This window comes from Amblyomma maculatum, chromosome 6 (assembly GCF_055883805.1).
Source record: "Amblyomma maculatum isolate TAMU_Amacu chromosome 6, ASM5588380v1, whole genome shotgun sequence".
NCBI classification, from domain to species: Eukaryota; Metazoa; Arthropoda; class Arachnida; order Ixodida; family Ixodidae; genus Amblyomma; species Amblyomma maculatum.
The window spans coordinates 157602745-157628428 of record NC_139349.1 but is presented as its reverse complement, the minus strand read 5'-3'; the positions used below and the strand labels follow the sequence as shown (position 1 = coordinate 157628428).

The 25684-nt window shown below is 44.9% G+C and overlaps 2 protein-coding genes across 3 annotated transcripts in view; one reads left to right on the top strand and one right to left on the bottom strand.

Annotated features, from left to right (window-relative positions):
* Positions 1-793: 793 nt before the first annotated feature.
* LOC146187254 (uncharacterized) lies at positions 794-16961 on the bottom strand. The gene is made up of 3 exons (XM_084607590.1): positions 16462-16961; positions 12203-12376; positions 794-1201 (listed from the first exon to the last, which is right to left on the bottom strand). Exons 1-3 carry the CDS (start codon positions 16769-16771, stop codon positions 1035-1037), a joined length of 651 nt encoding a protein of 216 aa, XP_084463716.1. The 5' UTR covers positions 16772-16961; the 3' UTR covers positions 794-1034.
* A 497-nt stretch (positions 16962-17458) lies between these two features.
* Positions 17459-25684, top strand: part of LOC146187253 (SMAD family member 3-like) — a 41919-nt gene continuing 33693 nt past the window's right edge. Inside the window, exons 1-2 of one of the 2 annotated variants that reach the window (XM_084607589.1) lie at positions 17459-18073; positions 22200-22393. In XM_084607589.1, the coding sequence (XP_084463715.1) occupies positions 17877-18073; positions 22200-22393 (391 nt within the window). In that variant the 5' untranslated portion in view covers positions 17459-17876. Of the gene's footprint in view, positions 18074-22178; positions 22394-25684 lie in introns of both variants that reach the window. The other variant, XM_084607588.1, reaches the window with a different exon arrangement.

Below are 25684 nucleotides of genomic sequence, written 5' to 3'. Positions count from 1 at the left end.
CTTAGTATGGAATAGGCTTTTGTATTCACTTGGTTTCGTAGCTACTTTCTATATATTCATGTAAATTGTTCCAGATAATTTACACTGTATTTGTCTCACACATTGTAAATACTTTCATCTGCCAAACTGTTCGTTGAGACTTTTTTTTTTTACCTTTTTTCTATATGCACTAGTATGCCATTTCATTTCTGTTTTGCACTGTTGTTTGTACTCCTTAACTCTATTATTGCTCTCAAATGCCATATTTTTTGCTTCTGCTTTGCTGTTGTCTAATAGTTGTACCGCCATCTGCCAAGCGATAGGGTTCCACAGCCTCATCAAGCTGTTAGAACAGCTTTTAGTCGTGGGACCCGTCCGGGATGTTTTCTGGGCAAATAAAGAAATGAAATGATATTAGACATTATAGCCATAACAAAACAATATATTGTTCATTTCAGTCATTATCGCTACATATTTTGCTATTCCTCGACGTGCCTTCCAGCTTTTAAAATTTTTCATTGAATACTCAATTGCATATCACATGCATTGCATACAATACAATTCACAGTATTTTTGCACTGCCTTCCTTATTTGCTTCAGTGAATTGTTTAAACATTAGCTATCTTGCCTTTACGCTGTAGAACATTTAAAAACGTGCAAGCACTCCTTGGCCACTGCCGATACCATCTGCACAGGAGGTGAGAACCAGGTCAAACGATCTACACTAATCTTCAACTGGTGGAAACAAACTACTGTTATTAGTCATCCAGCACTCCCCTGTCCACTGACACAAATGAAAAATGACAGCACGAAAGAAAATATATAAACAGCTTTTAATACAAGTAAATATACCAGAGCACAACAGCTACGTGAATCAAAAACGCTGTTGAGTTGCACTATGTACAAGAAGGAATGCTTTGTGGCATAGGTATATTATTGCAAGTTGCAAATGGGGGAGGGCACACCGGCCATAATCCCGAGAACTATATTTACAAGTTTAAAATAAAGAAAAGGGTACAGAAAAAAAGAAACTGCAAGACGCAGTTGAGCAGCACTCATGCATCTGGGCTGCCGAATCCGCCATAGCTGAGGAGACCGGGGTGAGCTTGGGCGACTCGTTTCTGGCAATGCCTGGCACTGCCGTAGAGGAGGAGACCCCAGACTAGAGTGGTGGTGCTCAGAATTGCTGCTGGATACAGCTTCCCAGCAGTTATGGAGAAAGCTGCAAAGAGAGCACAAGGAAGTCTGAGTCAGTTCTTTCAAAGAGGCGCCGAGGATAAATTTAAGCTTTCCATTAAATGAAACATCACTACTCTGCAATGCACTGATCCACGAACTTAGTTCTGCGGAACTCCTAGGTTCTCTCATGACACAAATTCATGCTTGCCTGCATTGTTGCCACCCTTTTGCTAACCCTATTTTGCGACTAATACTCATACCTGCCTGGCTAAAGAGACCCTCGCCGAGGTAGAAGAGGGTTCCCAGCCCACTTTATTTTTTTTTTTTTCTGAAGTTCTATATGCCTTTATCTTGATGGCAGCCTGGCTCATGTTTTGACTACTGTACTAGGCTTGGTTATAGTTCATGACTTGCATACATCCCTGGCATTACAAAATAATGTGTACCTTAATGTTATCTAGCAAGCATGCCAAGTTCTGAATGTCTGAAAGCCATTCGGAAAAGCTATTTGGGATGCCGTGACAGAAGGATCAAAATAATTTCAACCACCAGGAGTTCTTTAATGTTCACTGACATCGCACAGCACAGTATGCTCACACAGTCATAAAGGATGGGGGCTGCAATGTGAAGTGCTTGCGTCAAAGATACACGGTGTGCAAAAATGGAACATGCTGCCTTTCTTTGATGGCACGGACAACAAAAATTTTGACGTGTACAATTTCAAAAACACTTGAAAGTACTACTGACGTTCTGAATGCCCTTAGAATGGAAGAGTCTCTATGTCAGTCAAAAGCAGTCCATCACGTAACAAAAAAAAAAAAAAAAAAAAAAAAAAAAAAAAGCCCGGCCAGGGTCGACAAGAAAGACTGAACCTGCAAACAAAGGCCTAAAAAAGGCAACTGGCACAAGTACTGCAACAAGTCTGTGAAGGAAGCTATACAGCTCTGGTTACGGATTCATGCCCCTCACAGATGAAACATGCGAGTGACTGTAGTGTTACAGCACCAATGGGGAATAGCTTGAAAGCATCTGCATGATTATTTTTTGCACCCATACTGTGCCGGAAGAGACTATGGGTTTTATGAGCCCCTTTTGAAAGCTGCTGGGGCACCCCATGGCTGAATGGTCAAGAACATGTGCTCCAATGACAAAAAGGCTATGTTTGCAGGAAACAATGTTCTTTAAGAACTCGAAACAACCAAATTATTAAAGGCAGATGGTATTTCTATAAGCAAACCGTTTCATAAGAATTACTCCCAGGTACTAGCACAGACAAAAAAAAAAAAATTCTCGTGCCTTCAGGCATCTTTGCAGTGAGAGTGTAGACATCGAAATGATACATAATCTTTCACACTGATCCAAGAATGAAAGCAAGACAACACTGGACAGCAAAAACTGTTTTCAATACCAAAGTCCATCTTGCGCTGTTGTTCTTAGGAGTACTGAAACACAAGTTACACTGTGCGTAGACGTTGACAAACATTGGAATGTAAGAGGTCCTCCTGCTAAAGCTAAAAAATTTGGAGCCTACGTCTGTTCCAAGAGACTGAAGTTGTAATCTCATTTTCCCACACGCCTTTGCAGGAGAGCGCTTCTTTAAGAAACTCGGTACCGTGTTTTTGTATGTCACTGTTATTGTCACAGTCTGACTTGAAATCGTAACAAAATAATAGACATGCATAACCTACTCACACAACACAAAAAAGTCGTCCAGAGCGTGTTCAGAGAAAGACTATTTCTATCTCTTAACTTCGTCACCCTCAGGCACATGAAAGCTTCATGCTAAGTGTCAGAATACATATAATAAAAACAAATGGATTCAATATGCCCTATGAGCAGCGAGCACGTAGAGAATGTTTTCAAACCATGACTGGCATGCCTGCTCAATCAAGGCTTTTCTTTCAGACACTGTCACTGCACTCTGCTCAACAACAGTGTTCAATGTGGTGATGAAATAATGGGCTTCTCAGAACAGTGAACAAGAACTGCATGGCAATCCCATGTGGTTCTGCAAAGAACAGCCCTCTCATCCGTTAAGCATGGCATGATATGGCGCAGAGAAAACGGCGCTCCACTCAGAGGGTTCAATAGCTGATTTGAACCAATTTTAGGGTCAGGACAGAGAAACACGCTGCAACCCAACACAGCCCTGTAGCACACAAAAGTACAGACAACTTCAACGCCTTTAAAGGTGTCCTTCAATGTGGAATCGAATTCAAGTGTGCCAAGCCCTTCACCAGAACAAATAGACTTGAGTGAAGACCTAAAAAATCACTTTTTTTCTGTAGTCTCTTGGCTGCGCTTAGGAGAATGTCAGCATCAGGGATGCCCATATTCCATTTGCACCCAATAGCTGGCATGTCACATAAGCCAGGGATATGCCATATGTAATTTATGCCCATTATTTATCATTTCACATGACAACACTTTAAAGTGATGCCCTGTTGATACTTCATAAAACATTTCCGCTCAAATTTGGACCAATTCAGGTGCCCCCTCATGCACTAGGTCATAGAAAGAGACCAGTGTACCGTATCTATTGCACCTTTTTCACGATTTAAGTAATGATATGACCACACAAAAACTGAATCAGCATGTGTAACTGAGTGAAGCACTGTATTTTCCACTTTATAAGAGTCGCACACACCTGCAAATGGCACTTTTTGTGATGAAACAAAATCACACATAAGTGTGGAGTATAATAGGATGCCCCTGCTCACTCAATAAGTGCCAGAATAAGACCTCTTCACAGGAGTGCGATGCATGCGCACGATTGGGCAGTTGCCATGCACACACGTTCCTCGAGCTGTGACAAGCCTGCCTTCTTCCCGCAGCCAGCCTTTGTTGCTGGCATCACTGATCAGAGTGCCCTCACAGGTTTGCAATGGTGGCAGGTAATTTTATCGCTCACATCAAACTATCTCCCTGATTTCCGTTCTCCAGTGTACAGTCAACGGGATGAAACTTGAATTTTGTATCATAGCTTCTTTTCCACACAACCAGCGTCATGCTGTGTACAGCTGGAAAGGTTTCAAGGTGGCCACTTGTTTGCAGGCAGAACTGGAAATTTCATGCCACAAAGGAAGAATGCTGTACAAAATGCAAAATCAACCACGCTCCACTCGAGAGGTTCAACTGCTGGTTTGAACCAGTTTTCGGGTAAAAGAAGATATGAAATTCAATCACAAATGTGATTTCAGGTGAACTGACCAAAATAAATTAATTTAATTCACTATACAATGAAGGTCTTGCGACTGAGGGTGGAGATTCCCAATTAGAATGCAGGTCTACATGGCTAGAGCAATTCTTTAGTAGCTTGTACTGTGAAAGTGCGAATAATACACCGGAAAATGTGGTAATCATTGTCCTCTTCCAAGTATGACTGTGCGAGAAATGCAACAGGGCGAAATATAAGGCCCTTGCCCCAGTGCCCGATATCAGTGGCCCTTAAGCAGAACCACTAGGCTACCTCGTTCCATATTTTTCTTTAATTAAATCTTATCTCACTTGCATGCTGCAACTGCAGTATCTGGAGTGAGCTCATCACACACCGCAAGCACTGCAGCACAGCAGAACATTAATCTGGAAAGGTCGATGCTCTCACGCAAGAACACTATCTGTCAACGTGCACGTTATCTTGTGCCTTCTTTGTTCCCAAATGAGCATGCCCTTGGCATTTTTGGCCGATAAGCATGCCGAAAGGAGGGCAAACCATTCTGGGTCACACAGGAGCGAGCACAGTCGTAGGCATTAACTCATTAATGTAAGAGCTCTGTGGCTACAAGTATGCAGTTAATTCAATAAACAATCGCTCTATTGTAGCTTCAAAAAGACTGTTTGAAAACATACCGGAAATAATAACATGCTGAATTTTTTGTTTAAAGGTGGTTGCTGAGCCCGAGGCAAGACAAGGAAGTATTTTTAGTTATTCCGACTACACATTTTCTTCAGCCGCTTTGAGTTAAAATACACAGCTACGACAGTAACACAGAACGCCAGTTGTAGACTATTATGCATAGATCCATGTTATATTTTAGAATGAGAATTAAAACTTCCAACTCAGTACTACTGAAAAAAGTTAGACAGTAGAAGAAAGTAAAACGGCGCACTCTGCCCTGATTGATTGTTCAAGTGGCCTCCTTCGCTTAGACCTGCCTTTCTGCTCCGACCGCACAGATATCAAGCCACGCCTCTGCTCCGTCGAGTTTGTTCGCCTACCGCCCGAAGCTGCCATGTATGTTCCTTTGGCCCCATTTCCTGCTATTCCTGATGGTACATACGTCACTTGTCCAATCACCGATGTTCTCCACCGTAGCGTCATACTCCCTCACACTGTCCTGACCGTCACGGATAACAGAACCTATCTTTCCGTCCTTAACTTTAGCTGCTCTGTCCAAGTTTTGCCCCATGGCATTGCACTCGCTAACTTTCTTCCGTTGGCTGACTGCGAAGTTTCTGCCCTCAAACCTGTGCCTCTGTCTGAACCCCCCGTATCAACTTCTCGTTCGACCCTTTTTACTCCCATGATAGCACTGGATTTGACACCTCAGCAAGCCAGTGCTCACTCCGACCTTTTGTTTTCCTACAGCGACATTTTTGATTTTGGCGACCGACCTTTGGCCCAGACATCTGTGGTTACCCATCGCATCAATACTGGTGATGCCAGCCCTATTCACAGAAGGCCTTATCGAGTCTCTCTTGCTGAGCGTCTTAATCGTACCCTGACCGATATGATGTCAATGTATGTTTCTGACCATCACCGTGACTGGGACATCTCTTTACCTTTCATGACATTCGCTTATAACTCCTCACGGCATGATACCGCCGGATACTCTCCCTTTTATCTACTCTTCGGCCGCGACCCTCTACTTCCCTTCGACACCTTACTGCCTCTTGATGATTCCTCCTGCAGTTACGCTTCTGATGCCATCGCCTGCGCTGATGCCGCCCGTCATATTGCTCGAGACCGGCTTCGTGCGTCCCAGCGTTCTCAAAAGCACCGTTACGATCTCCAGCACCGTGACGCCTACTACCCTCCTGGCTCCCTCGTACTCCTTTGGCTCCCTGCTCGACGTGTAGGCATGTGCGAGAAACTTCTGCCAGGTCTTGCGGCAACTTACCGACGTGACGTACGAGATTATCCCTGTGAACCGCCACTCTCCTGCAAACCATCATCCAGAAGTCGTGCATGTCGCCCGTCTCAAACCTTATATCTCGCGCTCACCTGTGTAGTCTACGCACCGGGACTGTGTTTCTTCCGCGGGGGGGGGGGGGGGGGGGGGGTAATGTTACGGTACGCAGCGAAAGAGACGATGACGAAGTGCTGGGCTAGTGGAGAGAGACGACGCTGCAGCTACGTCTGGTTCTCCTGTGAGTGTCCCTGACGGTGAACTGTTGCGGCTACGACGTACCATCGCCTCCTAACATCTCGACGTGCCTCGTAACAATATGTCTACTTTTTAAGTTATCATCATCATCATCATCAGCCTGACTATACCCACTGCACGGTGAAGGCCTTTCACATTTCTCTAATTAACCCGGTTCTGTGCTAGCTGCATCCACATAACCCCTGCGAACTTCTTAAACTCATTCGCCCACCTAACTTTCTGCCGCCCCCTGCTACGCTTTCCTTCCCTTGGAATTCAGTTTGTTACTCTAAGTGACCATCGGTTATCCTCTCTTCGAACCATGCCCATCTCTTCTTGACTTCCACCGGAATGTCAGTAACGTGGGTTATTTCTCTGACCCAATCAGCACGTTTCCTATCTCTTAATGTTATGCTTACCATTTTTCGTTCCGCAGCCCTCTGCGTTGTCCTCAACTTTGTAAAAGAATGTAAGAATATGTCTACTTTTTACGTCATCATATTCATCAGGTTATACTTCTTACATATTCAGTGAGAAAGTTTACAATGGTATTCCTGGGAGACTGTTTTTCAGCTGTACTGGAAAAATATTAGCTCTTAACACAACTCATCCTAGTTATGGATCATTTAGAGCTGACTTTACAGTTAAACAGACGCTCTCATTACTTCTAGCTCCAGTGATTCCTTGCAAAAGTGGCAGCCTCAAAGAAGCTCCAAGGCCCTTTTGATGCAGAAGAATGGCAAGGCAATTTTAATGACATGAACATGCCCAAAGATTTCTGCCTTTATAAAAAAACACTTCATTAATTCCATAGCTGAAAACACAACCGGGCTTAGTTCTCCAGTATAAACTTTCCCTGTAAGCTTGAAAGGCTTGATACCACTGTCTACAACACTTTCCGAATAACTGCACACAGTTAGGCCTGTATAGACTGCCACTTCTTTTCTGATCCGAATGCTAGACACACTGCAACAATGTAGTACACCTTGTGTCAGATTTTCTTGACAACTACTAAAGCTGGGTAGATGAAACTTGCAAACAGTGCTACGTGCTTCGTTGTTATGAACTGTTATTTACACTAGTAAAACCACTCACATAAACTCAGTTCCCAATAGGCACCCTGCAGGCATATCTCCCCCACTGACAGCAGCGCCCCTTGCGGCGACACGAGCGTCCGCTGACGGGTCAACCGCGAGCAGCTCCGCTCCAGCCCTCAGGGTGTAATGGAGAAGTTTTCTCGTATGTTTTGATTGTTTGGGTCCATGTCCAATAACAAAAGCCACTGTGTTGTGGTGCGCAATACCCTGTACAGGAATTCTCAAAGCGAGAAGTCCCTTGTACTGGTCCTAGGGAAAGTATACAAGAGTTGTATCTTATCTGCATTCACCTACGGGGCTGAAATACGGAGGCGAACGAAAAAGGTTCTACGTAAGTTGAGGACAATGCAGAGGGGTATGGAACGAAAAATGATAGGTTTAACATTACGAGATAGGAAGTGTGCAGAATGGGTCAGAGGAATAACCCAAGTTACTGACATTCTAGTAGAAATCAGGAAGAAGTGGGAACGGGCAGGACATGCAGTGCATAGAGAGGATAACCGAGGGTAGCTAATGTTAACAAATTGGATTCCAAGGGAAGGAAAGCATACCAGGGGACGGCAGAAAGTAGGTGGGTGGACTAGGTTATCGCAGGGGTCAAGTAGGTGCATTGCGGAATGCATTTTATGGTGATAACTCAGTTTGAGCAGTAGCTGTTGCCGTTTCAAGTTTGCAATGTGATAAAGAGGAAAATGGTTTTCTGGAGCTCTAAGAATCCTCTTGAAACTGCAGTGAAACCGCCGTTTTCCTATACCACTGCCTTGTGCGTGACACGTCTGCTAGTGTTATCGTCAAGTGATTGCAAAAGTGGCTATGTTGAGTCTCTTCGCAAAGCCCAATAACGGCAGCACCTGGTGGATGCAAGGTGCCAGTATGCTAGTGTTTAATCCTTTATGTTGCAAGGGGTTAAATTCCACCTACTTCTCAAGTTGGGTTTCCCCACCTGCAGACAAGCATCCTCTGTGACTCAGTTTGTAATGCGCTTGAAATACGAAAAGCTATTTTTATAGTTTTTATAGCTGTCATTGATCATAGTGGGATCAAGAGCAGACCGAATTTGGTATGCACAAATTCTGCTTTTCAGACATGCCTGACAAGTTTTTAGGTTCCCGTTTTTGACATAACTCCTCCATGTTCTAGAAAAAAATATGCAGATACTATACATTCACCGGTACTGACCTTACACATGAACTGCTCATACCAGTGCTCGTAATCATCATCCTCACTTGAGGAACAAAGATTGCAGCCTTCCCTATCACTTGCGTCAGCAGCATCGCCGCTCTTGTGCTCTGCCATGCTTATTTGTGTAGAGACAAGTTACTACTTTCAGGCTAAGTGAAAGCAATAGGCCCTTCAGTATCCATGCTGCTATCTGTTGGCACTCCAAAAAATGCTTTGGACGAGCCCTTCTCATCATAGAATGTAATTAGGGTGCCAGAAAGTGCATGCAATCTGCACTTCATGAGCCAAAAATGACAGGCTGCTTAGATGAGAATGGCTAGCCCAAGTCCACTAAGGGGTTAAGGGCTTAATAAAGTGTGAAGTTTCCTAAAAAGCCACTTATGCACTAAATCTGGTGCCTTTAGGCAGAGTTCTGTCGATCCTACTGAGAGCCTTATTTTCTAGTTTGCAAAACTGCTCCTTGAGCCTACAGAAATTTCTTTACCACTCTGCAGGGACTGATCTGCAGTCACTTATGGTGAATTCCAATCGTATAACCAGAGCGGTCCACACACTCCGCAACAGAGCGCCCGTATCTGGCGGAGAGCATGTGTTCCAACTCATACTCGGGCTGCAGCAAGTAGGTGGCGCTAGCAAACTGATGGAGGAAAAGCCAGTCATTCCTTGCACTTGCCTACCTGCACTTCATGTCTGTTTTCAAACATTTGCATCAGCTATGCACTGGTGGCCTAAAACAAGCAAATTTTGCATAGCTGATACCAGCAGCATTGAGTGCCTACCTGCGGACGCAGCTGTTTTCACCTTTGAAGCTACAATGCATGCAGCGATGTGTAGAGGGTGGCAGAGTGAGCGGCCTTTTGAAGGTGCTTTCTCTACCACTTAAAAAATATTAAGCGCAAAAAGAATTGTCTTCGCAAACTGCCCCAACGTTCAACAAACTTGGTTCCTGCCTGCCGGAATAAAGTGATTTAAGCGTTCCGTTCAGATGCATTACCAGTGCCACAGGTTAGTTAAAAGAAACTTTTTTTGAATTGCCGATGCCACTGATGACACAGATTTCTAATGAATTCTGCTTGAATCAGGCAAGTATGTAATCCAAACAAAATATTAAAATGCATAGACAGTCGTATGCCACCCCTGTGTCAAATTTCTCCATGAATAAGCAAGCAAGCAAGCAGTTTGACCGAAAGAATCACTTTGCAGTTTGCACTCAGTGTCGCAACCGTCAGTAGGGTGCTTTAACTGAAATTTGTGTGGGAGAGGCGGGGATGGGGCAGACGCAGAGTTCCCAGAAAAAGCTTCAGAAGACTCGGGAAAAACGTCTCAGCAGTCTGAGAACTTGACATGAAACCATTGCGGATATATGCAGATTATGTATACGCGTTCACAAATTCCTGCAGTCCTAAAACAAAACAACAACAAAAAAAGAAAGAAAGACTGCATTTCAGGGACTTGGGATCTACAAGCCATCCTCGACACACTGCCATTGTTTTATGATAAGAAACACATTTCTGTCACTCACAGATAAGCTGGAAGCATAAGGTGGAAAGGAAGCCCTTACTGTTGCATATCTTTCAAGCCAGAAAAATTGTGCAGCACGTGTTTTCAAGCCTATCACACAATAAGATGCAACCTTTCATGCTTGTGGTCCTAGAGAAAATTCAGTCTATTTATTTAAGAAACTTCCAAAAAGAAATTTTTTGAAACATGAACTTTAAAAATCAAGCATTTGGATAAAGTAAATGCTTCTTCCAATACCTCAATCCTGGTTGCAGTGATGGCATAACATTTGTGGTGATTTAAAAGAAGAGCTGGACACAAGAGCAGAAAAAATGTAAGGGGTCAAGCACTTTAGCATTCTGAAGCTGCACATGGGCCATGAGAATCCCCACAGCGGTGTACTACAAATTATCGACCATCCGAGGCTGTTCAGTGACAAATACAGCCCATCTTCTCATGCACCTTCGTTTGAAATGTGGCTGCTATGTCTAAAATCTTATGACCTGGCATCACCTTTGGCTTAAAGAGAAATGCTGGGGAAATTTTCAACTTGACTTGCTACCAAATCATATTTCATGGAGCTCCCTGTCTAAGCTCAGATGATTTCTTTCCCAAGATAATGAGGAAAGCAGCGATAAAACAGCAAAAATCCTAAAATTATTGCCTTTCAAACCTAGAACAGAGATTGTATTCTGAATGAAGCATAGATCTCAGACAATATCAAGATCCTCTGGCGTGCATGTCGCTTGCTTAAACTGGTGACTAACTGAAAGTTTTGAACACGATTTTTCTGAAATGACCAAAAACAAGCTCAAAATTTTCCCTCTTGACATATGCAGAGAAAATATCAATGAACATGAAACTTATACAAGCCATGCAAGGTTGTCCAAAGAAACAGCACTGATTAAGGCTACAAAAAAAAAAAAAAAAAAAAAAAAAAAAAAGTAACATGTGCCAAACCCAACTCTGCCTGCCTGCAAAACTTTGCATCAGGTGTCAGAGAATCCAAACAACCTGCCATGAATGTCTCAGCAAAATGCGTGCAGGCAAAAAAAAAAAAATTCCATTGAAATTGCCCATTAAGCAGCCAAATGCCATAAACAATAAGTTACAGCGGTGTGCTCAGGGGTGAGACTGAAAGTACACTATTTCCCAATGTTTCACATTTTTCATCAATATGAAAATATTATAAAAATGCATTCTCAGTATAGCACACATTTGAGAACAAAAAGGTAGTATTCATGCAATGTTCCCACCTTTGCAGAATAAATCCCTGAACAAGCAAAAAGTAGACAATTTGAAAAATAGACAAAAGGTGGTAGTTAGCCTGCCCCACTTGCTAATTCTTCCTCAGGGCTAAGCTTTAAGTAAGGTGCACTTACTTCACTATAAAAGCAGGAATAACATAGTCATGAAAAATGAAACTGCTGTCCTGATAGGCCAGCACATATAGAAATGAAAACATTTCAGTGCAGCCCCAGGAACCAATAAAAAAAAACAGGATGCAGGCAGCAACACTGTGGTACTAATGTGTTCTGTAATGATAACCTCCCAGCATTCCTCTTGAATTCTATAATGACGAAGCAAAAGCATGGCTTAACTGACAGCATATGCTGACAGCACTTGTATCCACTCATTACTAATTCCTTTCTATGCACAGCCTGCATATATGGTACAGGGCTGCTCAAATAAGTCTGTTCTGCAATGCACTGCAAGTATAGCATCAATAAAAGATATTGTGTGCCATTAAGCACTTCTTTGCCAAGTCATTGCAATGCTGTGGTACTGTGTAAAATAAGTCCTCGTCAAAATACTTTCCAACATGTATTACAGGGTTCACAGACACTGAAAGCTGAATTTTAACCCTAAGAAAACAGACACCTAACCCACAAGGCTTACATTCATGCCGAACGACCACCAATGCCCAGTAAGTGGCGGAAGAAACCAGGCTGGTAGTGGACACAATGACACCGAGAACCTTCAGGCCTCCAAGTGTGTGGACATCGTGCCAAAGGTCAAGCCTCTTTGCAAGGTGTAAGATCTGAAGGTGAAGGACTCCTCCCGAAAAGATCCCTGTAAGATATGACATCACATGGATAGGCTATAACGGCATCTGCTACTACATGCTAGATCACGCACATGAAGAGCCTTTTATTTTATTACGCAACCAGTACACCCGTGCTACTGAAACTATGATGCAGTGAATAACATGCAGGCCTTGCAGGATGATGATGTCCTCATTCATAATGGCACATACCCATGGCGGGAGATTGGCCAGGCTGCACTGCAGATACTAGAGTTTTAGCTTACCGTGATACGCCACCGCGCGTTCCACTGCGCATGCCTAGACCCCCCTTGACGCCGACAGACGGCGCCACATACTGGATGTCGGCACACAGACCTACCGCGTCGAGCCCAATCAGCTTGAGCGCCCCGCCCACGCGCGGTAGAGAGTCACGGTGGCGGATCGCGGATCACGGTAAGCTAAATCTCTCTACTAAAGATATGCGGACAAAGAGTGGGGTAATAAGATAATTCATCATCATCAGCAGCAGCAGGACTATACCCACTGAAGGGCGAAGGCCTCTCCCATGTTCCTCGAATTAACCTGGTCCTGTGCCAGCTGCATCCAATTGACCCCTGCGAACTTTGTAACCTCATCCATCCACCTAACTTTCTGCTGCCCCCTTCTACGCTTTCCTTCCCTTGGAATCCAATTTGTTACTCTAAGCGACCATCAGTTGTCCTCACTAAGCAACACACATCCTGCCCATGCCCATTTCTTTTTCTTAATTTTCACTAGAATGTCATTAACTTGAGTTATTTCTCTGACCCACGCTGCGCGCTTCCTACTATTTTTCGTTCCATAGCCCTCTGCGTTGCCCTAATTAGATAACTGTAAGTGTTAAACTAGAATTTAAATTAAAAAATCGCAGAATTATCATTCTAGCAGAGGAATCTACCTGATAAGTTATATAATTGTGAACAACGCTCGTTTCAAGGTGTATCCCTTGGCGCCGAAGGAGAGGAGAATCTGAATATTTAGAGCAAGCCCTAATCTAGTGAGGGGAGGTCCCAAAGTAAATTCTATGAAGAAAAGCGAACCGCTAGCAGAACAGAAAAAAAATGGTCTATGGATTTAATTTCATCACAAGACTCACAGAGGTTGGTAAAAGACAGACCCAAACAACATAAAAAAGATTTAGTTGCGGTATTCTGCAATGCAAGAGTGCCATGGAAACCTCACATTGCCTTGAACTACACATGCACACTCCACAGACATTTCAGGGCCCGTATTTAGAGTTTGCGTCATTATCAAAGTGTCGCTATCTCACGTGACCCCGAGTCATCTGATTGGCCGAAACGCCGGAACCGGGTGTTGCCACAGCGGAACCGGAAAAGGCGGCAACACCCGGTTCCGGCATTTCCACCAACCAAATGGCTCGAGGTCACACGAAATAGTGATCCTTCAATAACGACGCAAACTCTGAATACGAGTCCAGGTGTTCGTAGTCCGCTTCAGCAAGGAGAGGCTCATGGCTCAGGTAGTGGACACGTTGGAAGCCTTGAAAGCGTGCTATAGATTATAGACAGTATTTGGGACGTATGGGACAATAGGTCCACCAAGTGCAGACTTTGCTAAAAAAAATCTGCCCTCTACATTTAATGACACAGTGGCCAGGGATCCAGTGAAAGTGTACTTCTGTAATATGAGGTGGAATAAAAGAATACAGGAAACAGCTAAGCACAGTATCTTTTGAATTTTGAGTGCTATCAAGACTGAAAGACTGTCAGATATTGCAAGGAACCTTGGCCAGAAACTCAGTGACAAAAATAGTCAGGTACTCGAAATGAATAACTCCAGTCAAGAGCCCGGGAGCATATGCCAACAGCTGCCTTTGCAATATGCAGAGAGGCAGCTGTAAAAATGGCAATATGGTTAGTAAAATTGTCTAGATAATCCTCTAAAATGCTATTTAATACATTGATAGACAAATTTTTAGCGTTATCTGGGATGGTGTCATCAAATGAGAATACTGTATCAGGCCATCGGTGGTAAACTTGTACTAAAGAAGCTATTGATATAGAAATTTTTGGCAGTAGGAAATTAGTAAACAACTTGAGGGAATTTATACCTAGGCCAAATATCAAAAAAGTGAGATGAGCTCGAAGTATATATAGGGATAAACAATCCAGGAACAGGCACCAAAGATGTTAAAAACATCATTAGGTATCCACGCTTTCAAGTACAACACAACATTAGCCACTGGTTTGGGTGAACCTAAGCAAAGATGCAGAGCTTGTCGCTCCAAAACAAACAGGACTTCAGGCTTGTACCTTGGGCATCCAGAAAAAAGAATGGAGCCGAATTCAAGTATTGGTCGTACATAGGTCTTATAAAAAAGGAGCAGAGCTTCCTAACGCATACCGTATTTTTTGTTGCTTATCCTCACCAATCGGCCAAAGACACGTTCATCTTTAAGCCCAAGGCTTCTAATTTGGGGCCTCCAGATTAACTGCGGGTTGTATATTATACCCAAGCATTTAATAGAAACAACCTGCGGGATTAGGATAGAATGATACGACAAAGAAATGTTAACAGGGGTTGCCAGTAGGAAAACGAGGACGGCACATTTGTTGACATATAAAGCTAGCTTCAGGTTGTCCAGCCAGACCTCCAAAGCATTTAGATATTTTTGCAATGAACGATACAGGTTGTGAACATTTGTGGCAGACGCTAAAAAAGCAATATCATCTGTATACACAGACTTTGATGGCCGGGTGAATAGGAATATCATGCATTAGTATATTAAACAATAACGGCGAAAGCACCGAGCCTCGTGGTACACCTCTAGAATGGGGGTAAGTGTCGGAATTTAATGTACCCTTTGTGGAAAAGAATGATCTGTCCTCAAGGACTCCCTTATCAACGCTAAGAGGTACAAAGGAGGTTGTATACCAGCTAGTTTATGAAGCAAAATACTGTGTTCTACGCTGATGTATGCCTTGGTAATATCCAAAGTAGCTAGAGCTGAAACCTCTTTGTGCCTCATAGCAATTCTTATACAGCTCTTCAAGTCTATGTGCGTGCTCCAAATCAAGCATTCCCATCGGAAACCAATCTGTGCCGCGTTAAAGCCTCGAAAGGTCAGAACATGACCCATGAGGTGGCCGTTCTACAAGCTTAACTAAATTTGAAGTGATAACAATCGGCCGAATATTGTGGAGATCAAAACCGTTCTTCTGGTCTTTCAGTGGTACCAGTTATTTTCGCAGTTTTACAATCTTGTAAAATCCAGGCTTTTCTAAAAAGACCAATTCACAATCTGCAAGAGGTCTGAGGCAAAGTCTTTGGTTAGTAGGCAGCAGACAATGCAGGCAATTAGCTACAGACACTAATTCGGTGTTCTTGCAGGAATTCAGTATGCAAGGCCAAATCTGCTTTCTTCCACGCAGCGATGGCCACAGCGACCTCATCCCGTGCCAATGCTGCTCCTTTGTTGCAGCCGTGTGGGGACATCCGCTATACGCCCTGCCTGATTTATAGGAAGGGAAAGGCGCGCTAGCTGTCTCACTTGTTTTCTGTGGACACCTCAACCGTGCCGTAAGGGAAGGGAGGAGGGTGGGAGTGAATGTGGAAAGAGAGAAAGAGGAGCCGTAGTGGAGGGCTACGGAGTAATTTCGACCACCTGGGGATCTTTAACGTGCGCTGACATCGCACAGCACATGGACGCCTCTCCGCTTCGCCTCCATCGAAGAGCAGCCGCCGAGGTCGGGTTCGAACCCGGGTACTCCGGCACAGTGGTCGGGCGTCTTACCACTGCACCACCCCGGCGGGGCTATACGCCCTGAGGTTCTAATAAGCGCCAATGCACAAAGGGGAGGGGGCGAGGCGGCATTCGAACGCCGCGGCACCTTTTCAACGTTTTCACTTTTGCGCAACGGCAGGGACGAAACAAGCAAAGGTCATGGGCGTCCAGCTGAGAAAGCACGGAATATGATGGCAACAGCCAGCAACACGGGCTCACGCAAAGAATGTAACAGCACGAACGAACACAGCAATGAAATAAGGGAGCTACAGCAGTTCTTCACGCCTTCCGTGCGCGAGAACGGCTAGAACTGCGACTAGTACAAGCAGCTATAAGCAAGTGACTCACCCGACGCCAAGGCCCATATTGCAGCTTGATAGTGTTTGTAGAAGAAGAAAAACAGACCGAAAAATGCGGCACCAGCGAGAGTCCACGCAGCTGCCAATATCAGTAAGATGAAGAAGACAACGCCAGGCTTTGGTGGAGGCATGCTTATCGTCACATTCCCTTCGAACACTGAACTTGACAGAACTGTAGTTGTTCCTTTCTCCGAAAGGGGCTGGAGGGGGATGTCACCGGCATGGATCACAGGTGCCGTGGGCACCACGTCGTCCGACGGAAACATTTCGCCGTAATGCGCCGAAGACGCGGCTGACATCCCTGTGATCCATTCATCGCGCTATCGAACTGCTTATCTTATTACGAAGAACAAAATCGGACTCGCTGGAGTAGAAGGGGTGCGCTCCAAGCGAGTTATCACGCGTGTGCTATCTACCTCTATCCGCCTCCTTATGTTCCACTGGGACTAACTGGGACTTAGTTAGCTACCTAACTCTAGGACTCTAGTAGTACTAAAAAAAAAAAAAAAAGAATTCGACTGAAAAAACAACATGAAAAAGATCTACCGTTGACTGATCTACGTTATTGTTGCGCGGCTCGATGTCACACAGTTACTGCAGTTACCATGGCGATGGCGTTACAGCGTAATAGTACTGAAAAACTAAGATGCAATACTGGTAATAGCAAATCTACTCCCGCAGTCTACGGCTGCGACGACGCTCATGATTTTGAGTCGTCGAACGGTCTACCTGACCACAACCGTCGAACAAACTCGACAGTTTTGACGTTTTGTGTTTTGGCACTTTGGCACATAGTTTGATACAATGCGCAAACAAGACCACGCCCTCTTGTAAACTAATTTATAGCTAAGTAACAAAACAGAATCACTTTCGCTACTTTATTACAAAAGGACTATTATTTTTATGTTCTGTGATTTGGAACTACGCAACAGTGTTTCGCTTTGTAAAAGTATAAACAGGTGGCGACATCTTTCCGTTCGACCGTGTTATCGTTACGCGGGGCAAGTGTCGGTTGGTCTGTATGCGTGTGTGTGTTTTCATTACAACTGCGTTTGTGGTGAGTGTGTTGGTACGCTGAGCATCACCTTGAGTAGCTGTGTTTGATGTGCTCACAACGCCAACACGACCGGAGATGCCTTGGGCGTTGTAGTGTGTTGCGAACTCTTCGGGACTCACGGGATCTCTTTTCGTAACGTAACGGTTCACGTGCGCTGCGCACAAGAGTTCACAGCGGCCTACGGTGAGACCATGGTCGGCAGATTACTGTGATCCGAGCCACTCAGCAGCCCGTCGAAGCCATCACTGCGTGTCTCGCGCTACAGCCTTTCGAACTGTTGCAGTATCGGTTTACAAGCTATGCTTCTGTGTTGAAGAAGGAGCCTTGCAGTCCTGAACACCGTTGAAATGATATCGATTTTACCGTTCACACCCCCGGTCGTTAAGCGACTCTTGGGCTGGAAGAAGGGCGAAGGAGAAGACAAATGGAGCGAGAAAGCCGTCAAAAGTTTGGTGAAAAAACTGAAAAAGTCTGGCGGAATGGACGAACTTGAGAAGGCGATCTCGACTCAAGACGCCCACACTGCATGCATCACAATTCCCAGGTTGGTATTTTGAGACTTTTTTTTTTTTTTTACTTTTATTTTTGCCTACGGCTGTCATTGCAGGCGTTCGCACAAACACATACTATGCCATTGTCAGTAATTTTGCGGCATATGCACAGCACAGGCTTGTATTGGGGGCTGTTGGGTTATTCCAGCGAATCCTAAAATAAGAGGCAAAAGTACAAGATATTCGCTTAGCTTGATATACGGAAGGATTCGCAAAACGAGGACACTATATCGGAGCAAAGGCGAGCGCCCACAGCTTTTCTCTAGGCGCCTCTCGCTTATCAAACGAGCGCTTGATAAGACGAATGGTCAAAAGCGTGATCATTTCGTCCGGGGACAGAGCCGCGGAAGAGACGAACCTCTAGACTTGCCACTGAGCCAGCTATTGCTCTTGCTATCTGCGGCACAAGAGACCTGGGAGAATTGGCTTATCTACGTGCACAGCACAAACAGTTAATCTTGAGAACCGAAACATGTTTGCGCCGCTTGCCTGGCGACTGGCCGCGCGATGTTTAGACACTGCATTGCGCCTACAAAACTGACGACGTCGTCGGTCTCCTCTTCCATTTTCTGTCATTATTTACTTCCTCTTATATTGCCTTTCCTTTTTCAACGAGGCCGTAATTGCCGGTTAATCGTCGCGTGCCTTCGTTCGACCTCCTTCTGGCCCGTCGTTAATCGAGGAATTTGGTCCGGTCGGTTCGGCAGTTGCCGCCACCGTGATTGCTGCTGTGAACGCATCGCATGCCTCTCTCCCTCACCCCTGGTTTTGGGCAAGGGCAAGCACATGCCGTCCGCGGGCTGCTTTGTGTTGCAGTCAAGCCTAACTCGCGAACGCTTTCTTGAGCGTGCGAACGGTACCCGGGTGTCGCCGCGAAAACGGGCTCGCAAAGCTTAGCTGCTGGCGCGGAGCTGGACGCGTGAGCGCCTTCGACCGTGTCGTATCTGCTGACGGAGGCTGCCAGCGACGTTCCCGCCTGTTTTGTGGCGGCTGACACCGATAGCGGCCACCGAAATTCTGAGCCGAAGCGGCCCGAGCCGCTGCGCTTGCTGGTAGGCCTTTGCGGTAAGCCTTTGCTCTCTCCCACCGGGTTTTCGCTTAGCAGCGTGCAGACGGGCTGCGCTTGCATGTTCGCTCGCGGCATCAGCGCATCAGTGCCTAGATTGGCGTCGAAGGGTTGAAAAAGTGCACTCGAGCCCTACTGACTGTAGAGTGCCGTGTTTCGAGGTTGGCTGTTAGCTGTTCGGCAAGCAACCGCGTTCGTCTTGCCGCGCACCCGGCGACCGGCGGTGTCCCATCGAATAGAGTATCTCAGTGAAAATCGAAATCAACAAGTGACTCCCGCTGAGGTAGGGGCAGTCAGGCCTTCTGTCCGTTGCCAATTGCATGCGCTCGCAGCTATTTCCCTCCTTAAGCGGCGCGAGCGTGCATGCGCGCCTATGCGTGTGTGTGCCTCGGGGCGTGTTGAACGGTGCTCCGTGGTGGTCGTAGTAGTAGTACTACCTCGCGCAGTGCTCGATCGGAGGTGTTGCTTTTCGAGCCGCGCCGTTCGCGCTGGCGACAGCAGCTGCTCGCTTGGCCATCGCAACTTAGCCTGAACGCCGCTGTCGTGCGTGCACTCTGCGTGATCACAGCTGGAACTACTCATTTGTCGTTACTAACTTCGCCCGGAGCCCGGAGCGACGACGAGCTTAGGCCTAACGCGCTCGCAGCAGCTCAGCCAGCCGCCGAGCCGAGAAAGAAAGGGTGCATTGCTCCCTCCCCCGCCGTCTGCCGAACGTCTCGTGTGGACGTCGGTCTTGAGCGGGCTTTCCCACGCGGTGAGATCGTCGTTTTCGTCTTTCGGCTTCTGCTCTTATTCTTTCCGTACTCTATTTCGGTTTGTAGCGGGCGTCTATTTTCGATGCTTTCTTTTTTGCTCTGCACGCAAGCTTCTGTCGCTGCCGTGGTGTCGTGCTTCGGGTGCGTGTTTGTTCAGCATCTACTTCAGCGTGCCGCTATCCGAGCCCTAGTGCGACCCTCCAGTAAAAAAGAGCCTGATATGAGCTGCGCTGCCGGGTAATGAGCGGTGTTGAAGGCCCTCACGCAGATCGGTCAGGACCGATGCCTGTGAAGAGACGGGAGGGCGTGCGCGCGGTGCATAGTAGCGTTCTCTCGCCGGAGCAGAACAAGCTTGAAAAAAAAAAAAAAAAAAAAAAAATCTGTGATTGCACCGAACTCTGCAGGCGTGCGTGTTGGCAGCCTGCCTTGTCTGTCACACGTAGCAACAGCGCGCATTCGTTGAGGCGAAGGAGGCTGCAGCGTGATAATTCGCGCGCGCCAGATGCCCCCCGCCTTGCTTGTTTTGCTTTTGTAATACAGTGTTTTGTCCAATCAGGAAGCGCAGTCTGCACAATGCCGGGCCTGCATTAGAGCCTACGTTATCGTTATCACGCATGTCTTGAATAGAGAGCGGTGCACAAACAAGGGGCTGTCATCGTGGAAAAATCGTGTTGGAACCGCACAACAGGAAACGGTGCACTCATCCTTGCACAGTCGGCAGTGAACCTAGTTAGAAATCTCCTTATGTTCATTTAGTCAAAGTCGAGTCCGGAAGTTTTTTTTTCTTGCTTTTGTCTTTGGGGTAATTAACAGCAATATGGCGATTAACGTGGTGAACTCTAATTCTCTTGTGCTTCTGCTGGCAGTCTTCTGATCCTAGAAAAAATGAACAGTTGAAATTCTAAAAGCCACAGCTGAAAACATTCAATATTAAATTGGGTTCAATTTGTATGGAACCTTTAGTCTGCCATTTTTAAAACAAATGTGTGGATTTAACATGAAGGCAAACCTCCCTCTATATTGTTTTTATTTTGCATTTGTTTCATCATCCTAGACAAGCTTTGCACTCTTCTTGCTGGGCAGGCAGTTGAATTTTTGGGCTGCCATTACCAGCAGTTGAAACCCACTAGAACGCTTTTGCATGCACATCATCAATGCGAATTTCTTTTGTCCTCGGATGTCTGTTACATTTTGGAGGGCAATTCCACCTGATTTTTGAACATTTTAAGCTGATTGTTACATATATTTTAAGGCCTCCTTAAATCAGTCCTGATCAGCAATTTTTCACACTAACTAGAAGTGCTCTAAAGCGGCAAATACAAAAGTGTTTTTACCGCAGTATAAACAAATTTGAGACATGACACATAGAACTGGCAAGAAAGGAAATGCTCATCTCCTTGGTGGTTAGCTAAACTGACAACTCTAATGGACAGATTCGATCACTATTTCCCTAAAATGACCGGAAACGAGGCACATTTTTTTTTTTTTTTTTTTTTTTTATCTGGCAAGTAAGTACAGAGGGCTTGTTAGCAGGAGTGCAGCTCGTGACGTCACATCACAAGATTGTCAGCAGATTACAATGTGCATGGCATGAGTTTGGAGAGTTTTGCAATTCATTTGTGCTGAATCAAAGTGCTGCCTGATTGTGAAATTTGCTACTACGGACATGAAGACTCCAGGGATTCTCTGCAATAAATGTTTCCGTTAAATGCTTGAAGTTAGAAAAGTAAAAAGTGTTCATGTTGGCCTTTAACCAATGATTGATTTTAGATCATTCTAGAAATTTTATTATTGACCCTAACATTCAGTGGCCACGACTCAGAGCTAACTTGTGAGGTGGCTATAGCTGTCATTGTGTCACTAACATCCTCCCCTTACCCTTTCTGACTACTACTACTATAATTCATACCTGCAAAATGTGCAGTTAACATACCTTTTGCCAATATGCTTATTTGAATATGAAGCACTTGTTCACTGGCAATATACGTCACTTAAGCATGACTGGTGTGTTCTGACACTGCAGTGCACATTTTGTATGACCATGGCATTTGCTTCTTGTTTGCTTTTTGTGTTTTCCGTGCTTTTCCTTGGAGTGTTGTGTGTTTTGCCTGTAGTAGCTTTTGCTCAGGCTTTGCCCTGAGAGGGGTATTTGTGAATTTCCTTTTTTTCCTTTTTTTTTTTTCTTTTACGAGCATAGAATTAACGTGCAGAAGTGTGCTATGTGTTGTGCTGTGTTGTGTGCTGTGTTGTGTTCGCACTGATGCCAAGGGTGATCAGTGGGGGGGTGGCCGTGGGCAGGTCGCTGGACGGCCGGCTGCAGGTGTCCCACCGCAAAGGGCTGCCGCACGTCATCTATTGCCGCCTGTGGCGCTGGCCCGACCTGCAGAGCCACCACGAGCTGCGACCTACCGACAACTGCCAGTATGCCTTCCACCTCAAAAAGGACGAGGTCTGCGTCAACCCCTACCACTACCAACGAGTAGAGACGCCCGGTGGGTAGCAGCAGCAGTGATACGATTGAAACGAAAGCTTTTTGTTACTGAGTGGTGGCAGAGCCAGGCATAAGCCCTATATAAATGGACTCGACTGCACCGGGTCGAGGTCACCATTACTCGACCCGTTTGGTGTTTACATAAACTCGCTTCTAGCGTGCAAGTATCAGCAGCGCCTAGCATTAAGGTATTGTGCCAGCTTCCTGTTCGTGTTTGATTCCATTGCCTTTTATTATTGAGACTTAAAGTAATTTTTATCATTAATGAGGGCTAGAAAGCATTCAATTTCGCTGTCGCTCTTAGTCATGCTGGAAGCTTTTTTATCCCAAAGTTCCCCATAACTCAACTGCCTGACTTGACAGCGTTTGCATGCTTTTAGACAAGCGGGTCAAGCGAGTTAACTGGACGCACTTCACCGCCTATTTTACTCGACCCGGCTGCGTATACGTGAATCCAGCTCTGCCGAGTTCTTGTATACAGGGTTATAGCGTGAACGATGTTACTGCCAGGATTGATTTTGCCCTGCACGGTTTCATTTCCTTTTTTGTGTGCGTGCTTGTGTGTGAAACATTTGAGTTTTTCTCAACCTTTGTTTGAACACCTTTAAACGGACACTGAAGGAAATTAAGTTCATCCTCTGTTGGATAGCATACCACACCCTAATCACAAAAGCCTTTGTCACACTACAGAAATGCAACAGTGACATCAACCGAGACAAGTTTGTTGCTACGTTCTGGGTCTGACCGACCAGGCACTTGAGGCTGGGCACAACATGAGTGCTGGTGGACGAGGCATGCGAGTTGCTGGTGCAAACATGCTGTTGTATTTTTGAAAAAGCTGTAAAAGTGGGCTAATCATAGTAATCAACGGCAAGCATTTTTTTGTGAGAGATAATGTACTCTAGGCATCATTGGCTTCAGTTTAGGCATAGATCATTTCAAGAGATCGCTATTAAGTTTAGATTGGATTTGATTGGTCAGCACGATCTGTTGAGATTTGCATCATTTGCTTAAAATATTTGGTGGCGGTGCAGTTTGCTTAGGCAGTTCAATTTGTATTAGAGTTTAAGGTGCTCTTTTGTTTTTTTTAAGGGTAGAGGCATAAGGTGTAAGTGCATTTTTTTTTCCCGTGTGGTGAGAACCAAGAGCTCCTGGCTGCCTAAAAGACTCGGACAGCCTATGCAAGCTGGTTAAATGAGTGTTTATCTTACGTGTCTTCTGTTACGTGTAGCATCATTCAAGCCAGAACGGACAGTGCAAGACATGACCAACACCTGCAGTTATTTGTATAGCATCTTTATTACCATAGAGGCGGCAGAGAAGTTCTGTCAAAATTGCTTTTCTGCTGTGATAGGGAGCTTGCAAACAGTGGGTGCACAAAGTTTCCGATATCTGTTGGGGGTGACCAAAGGTGCATTGCCAAAGAGTTTGTGTTGATGTTCGACACGACTGCCATCACGACACGAACATGGAGCTCATTGACGGAGTCTACCAACTTTTTGCACTGTGTGCCATGGTATTAAGAGGCCACTCTCACTGAAAGCAAGGCATCTTTTAGAAAGTATTGATGAAAAGAAATGTGGGTGTTGCCATCAGTGGTCGATTGCTGAGATGAACGGCAAGCGTTCACGCCAATTTTGGGGCGAAAACCTCCGTTGCTAGCCCTCGCTGACATTATTTTAAAAAATGCTGGCTCTCAGTCCTTCTTGGTGTACTTGTCATGAGTTTGAATTTGGCAGCGGGAAAATATTCAATCACCATTGACTAAAAATGATAATCTTTATTTTTAATGCTTAAAACATGACAAGATTCCTGTATGACATGTCTTTCAAATATTATGCTCATAGGGCTGTGCTTTGTAATATGGTACTGAACCGCATGCACAGTGCCATGATAGCAAGGGCAGTTTCGGCAACCTCTTCAGAAAGCACGTATGAATAATTCGTCGGAGGCACTTAGATCTCTCTTAAGTGCGGAAAGGCAAAAGCATTGCCAGTGATTCTTTGCACTTTTTTTCTTTTTCTCTTCTCATCTTTTTTTCACAATTTTGACGTCCGCACACTATATTGACATCCTTGGCTATTTTGATGTCGAATTTAGTTTTATTGGCTTTATTTAATAAACTAATTTTGCACACACAGTTTTTTCACCCTCTACCGTACACATTCATTCTTTTACTCATCAATCTATTCATTTCTTGACAATGACTGTGTGACACCCTCTGCGGACGCACAAATCCTGTCTGCACTCATGAGCCTATGCCTTAAAAGTCCTATGTCACTGAAGTCATAGGGAGTGTTCCTATTTTCATGCAGGGTGTTTAGCAACCGGGAAAATTGAGAATTGTCAGGGAAATTTTATGCACCAGAAAAAAATCTGGAAATGTCAGAGAACCCATCAAAAATTTCGCCAAGTCAAGGAAAATGGCACGATATATTCTGCAGTGCATTTTCATTTTAAACTGGGGCATAGCAAGTATGTTATTCATGCAATTTTTATTTGATTTTATTAATTAATTTATTATTATTTTTATTTATGTATTTATTTATTTATTTTTTGCCGTCTTGTCAGCGCATGGCGGCCGTGCCGTAAGTTGAGGCGTGATATATTACTTTGGTGCCAGCTTATGGCTGAACTGCCTCAATAGAAGAGCCAATAAGCACACCAGATGGGTGCTAAATAAAATATGTGGAAGCGCTGCATGACAGTAGTATGTGACAAAAAGCAGGGATAACTGTGCCGGCAGCGGCCAGCGCGAAAGTGATCGGCGAGTTGTGCTATATATAGTGCTGCCAAGCGCACGCGCAGCCATATTGGATAAGATTGGCTCGGCTGTTTGCGGGGTGGGCGGCTCGCATGCTCTGAGACTGATATCAGTGCGCTTTTAATTTTCAGTAAACTTTTGACGTTCTTAACTGCCATTAACACTAATGACAGCTTTTTCATTATTGTGAATTGCAGGATATGATTAATGAATAGCTTTTTGATGTGAATTATTTGTCTATGCTCATTGTCGTTAGCAGTGATATTTTTGAGCCTCTTCACTAGTCAGGGAATTTGAACTAAAATAATGAGGGAAAACCTGGAAAAGTCGGGGATCTTGAAAATATTGTTTGCTATGCACCCTGGTAGGGTAACCATTCTTTTTACCTGAAAGGAAATTGCTTAGAGAAGAAAAAAAGAACTTGCTGCTAGAGCACAAGGAAATGCTCAATTTAGAATTTTCTGAAAAACTCAATTTTTTTCTATGTAACCCAGGAACACTGTCTTCGCTGCCAATGCACCTCTGCTT

Excerpts from the sequence above, each read along its gene's own strand:
- LOC146187254 (XM_084607590.1), bottom strand. The coding sequence starts at position 16,771 with ATGTCAGCCGCGTCTTCGGCGCATTACGGCGAAATGTTTCCGTCGGAC. Across the intron at positions 12,377-16,461 it reads AATATGGGCCTTGGCGTCGG|GGATCTTTTCGGGAGGAGTC; the intron begins GTGAGTCACTTG and ends CATATCTTACAG. Across the intron at positions 1,202-12,202 it reads GGTGGTCGTTCGGCATGAAT|CTTTCTCCATAACTGCTGGG; the intron begins GTAAGCCTTGTG and ends CTCTCTTTGCAG.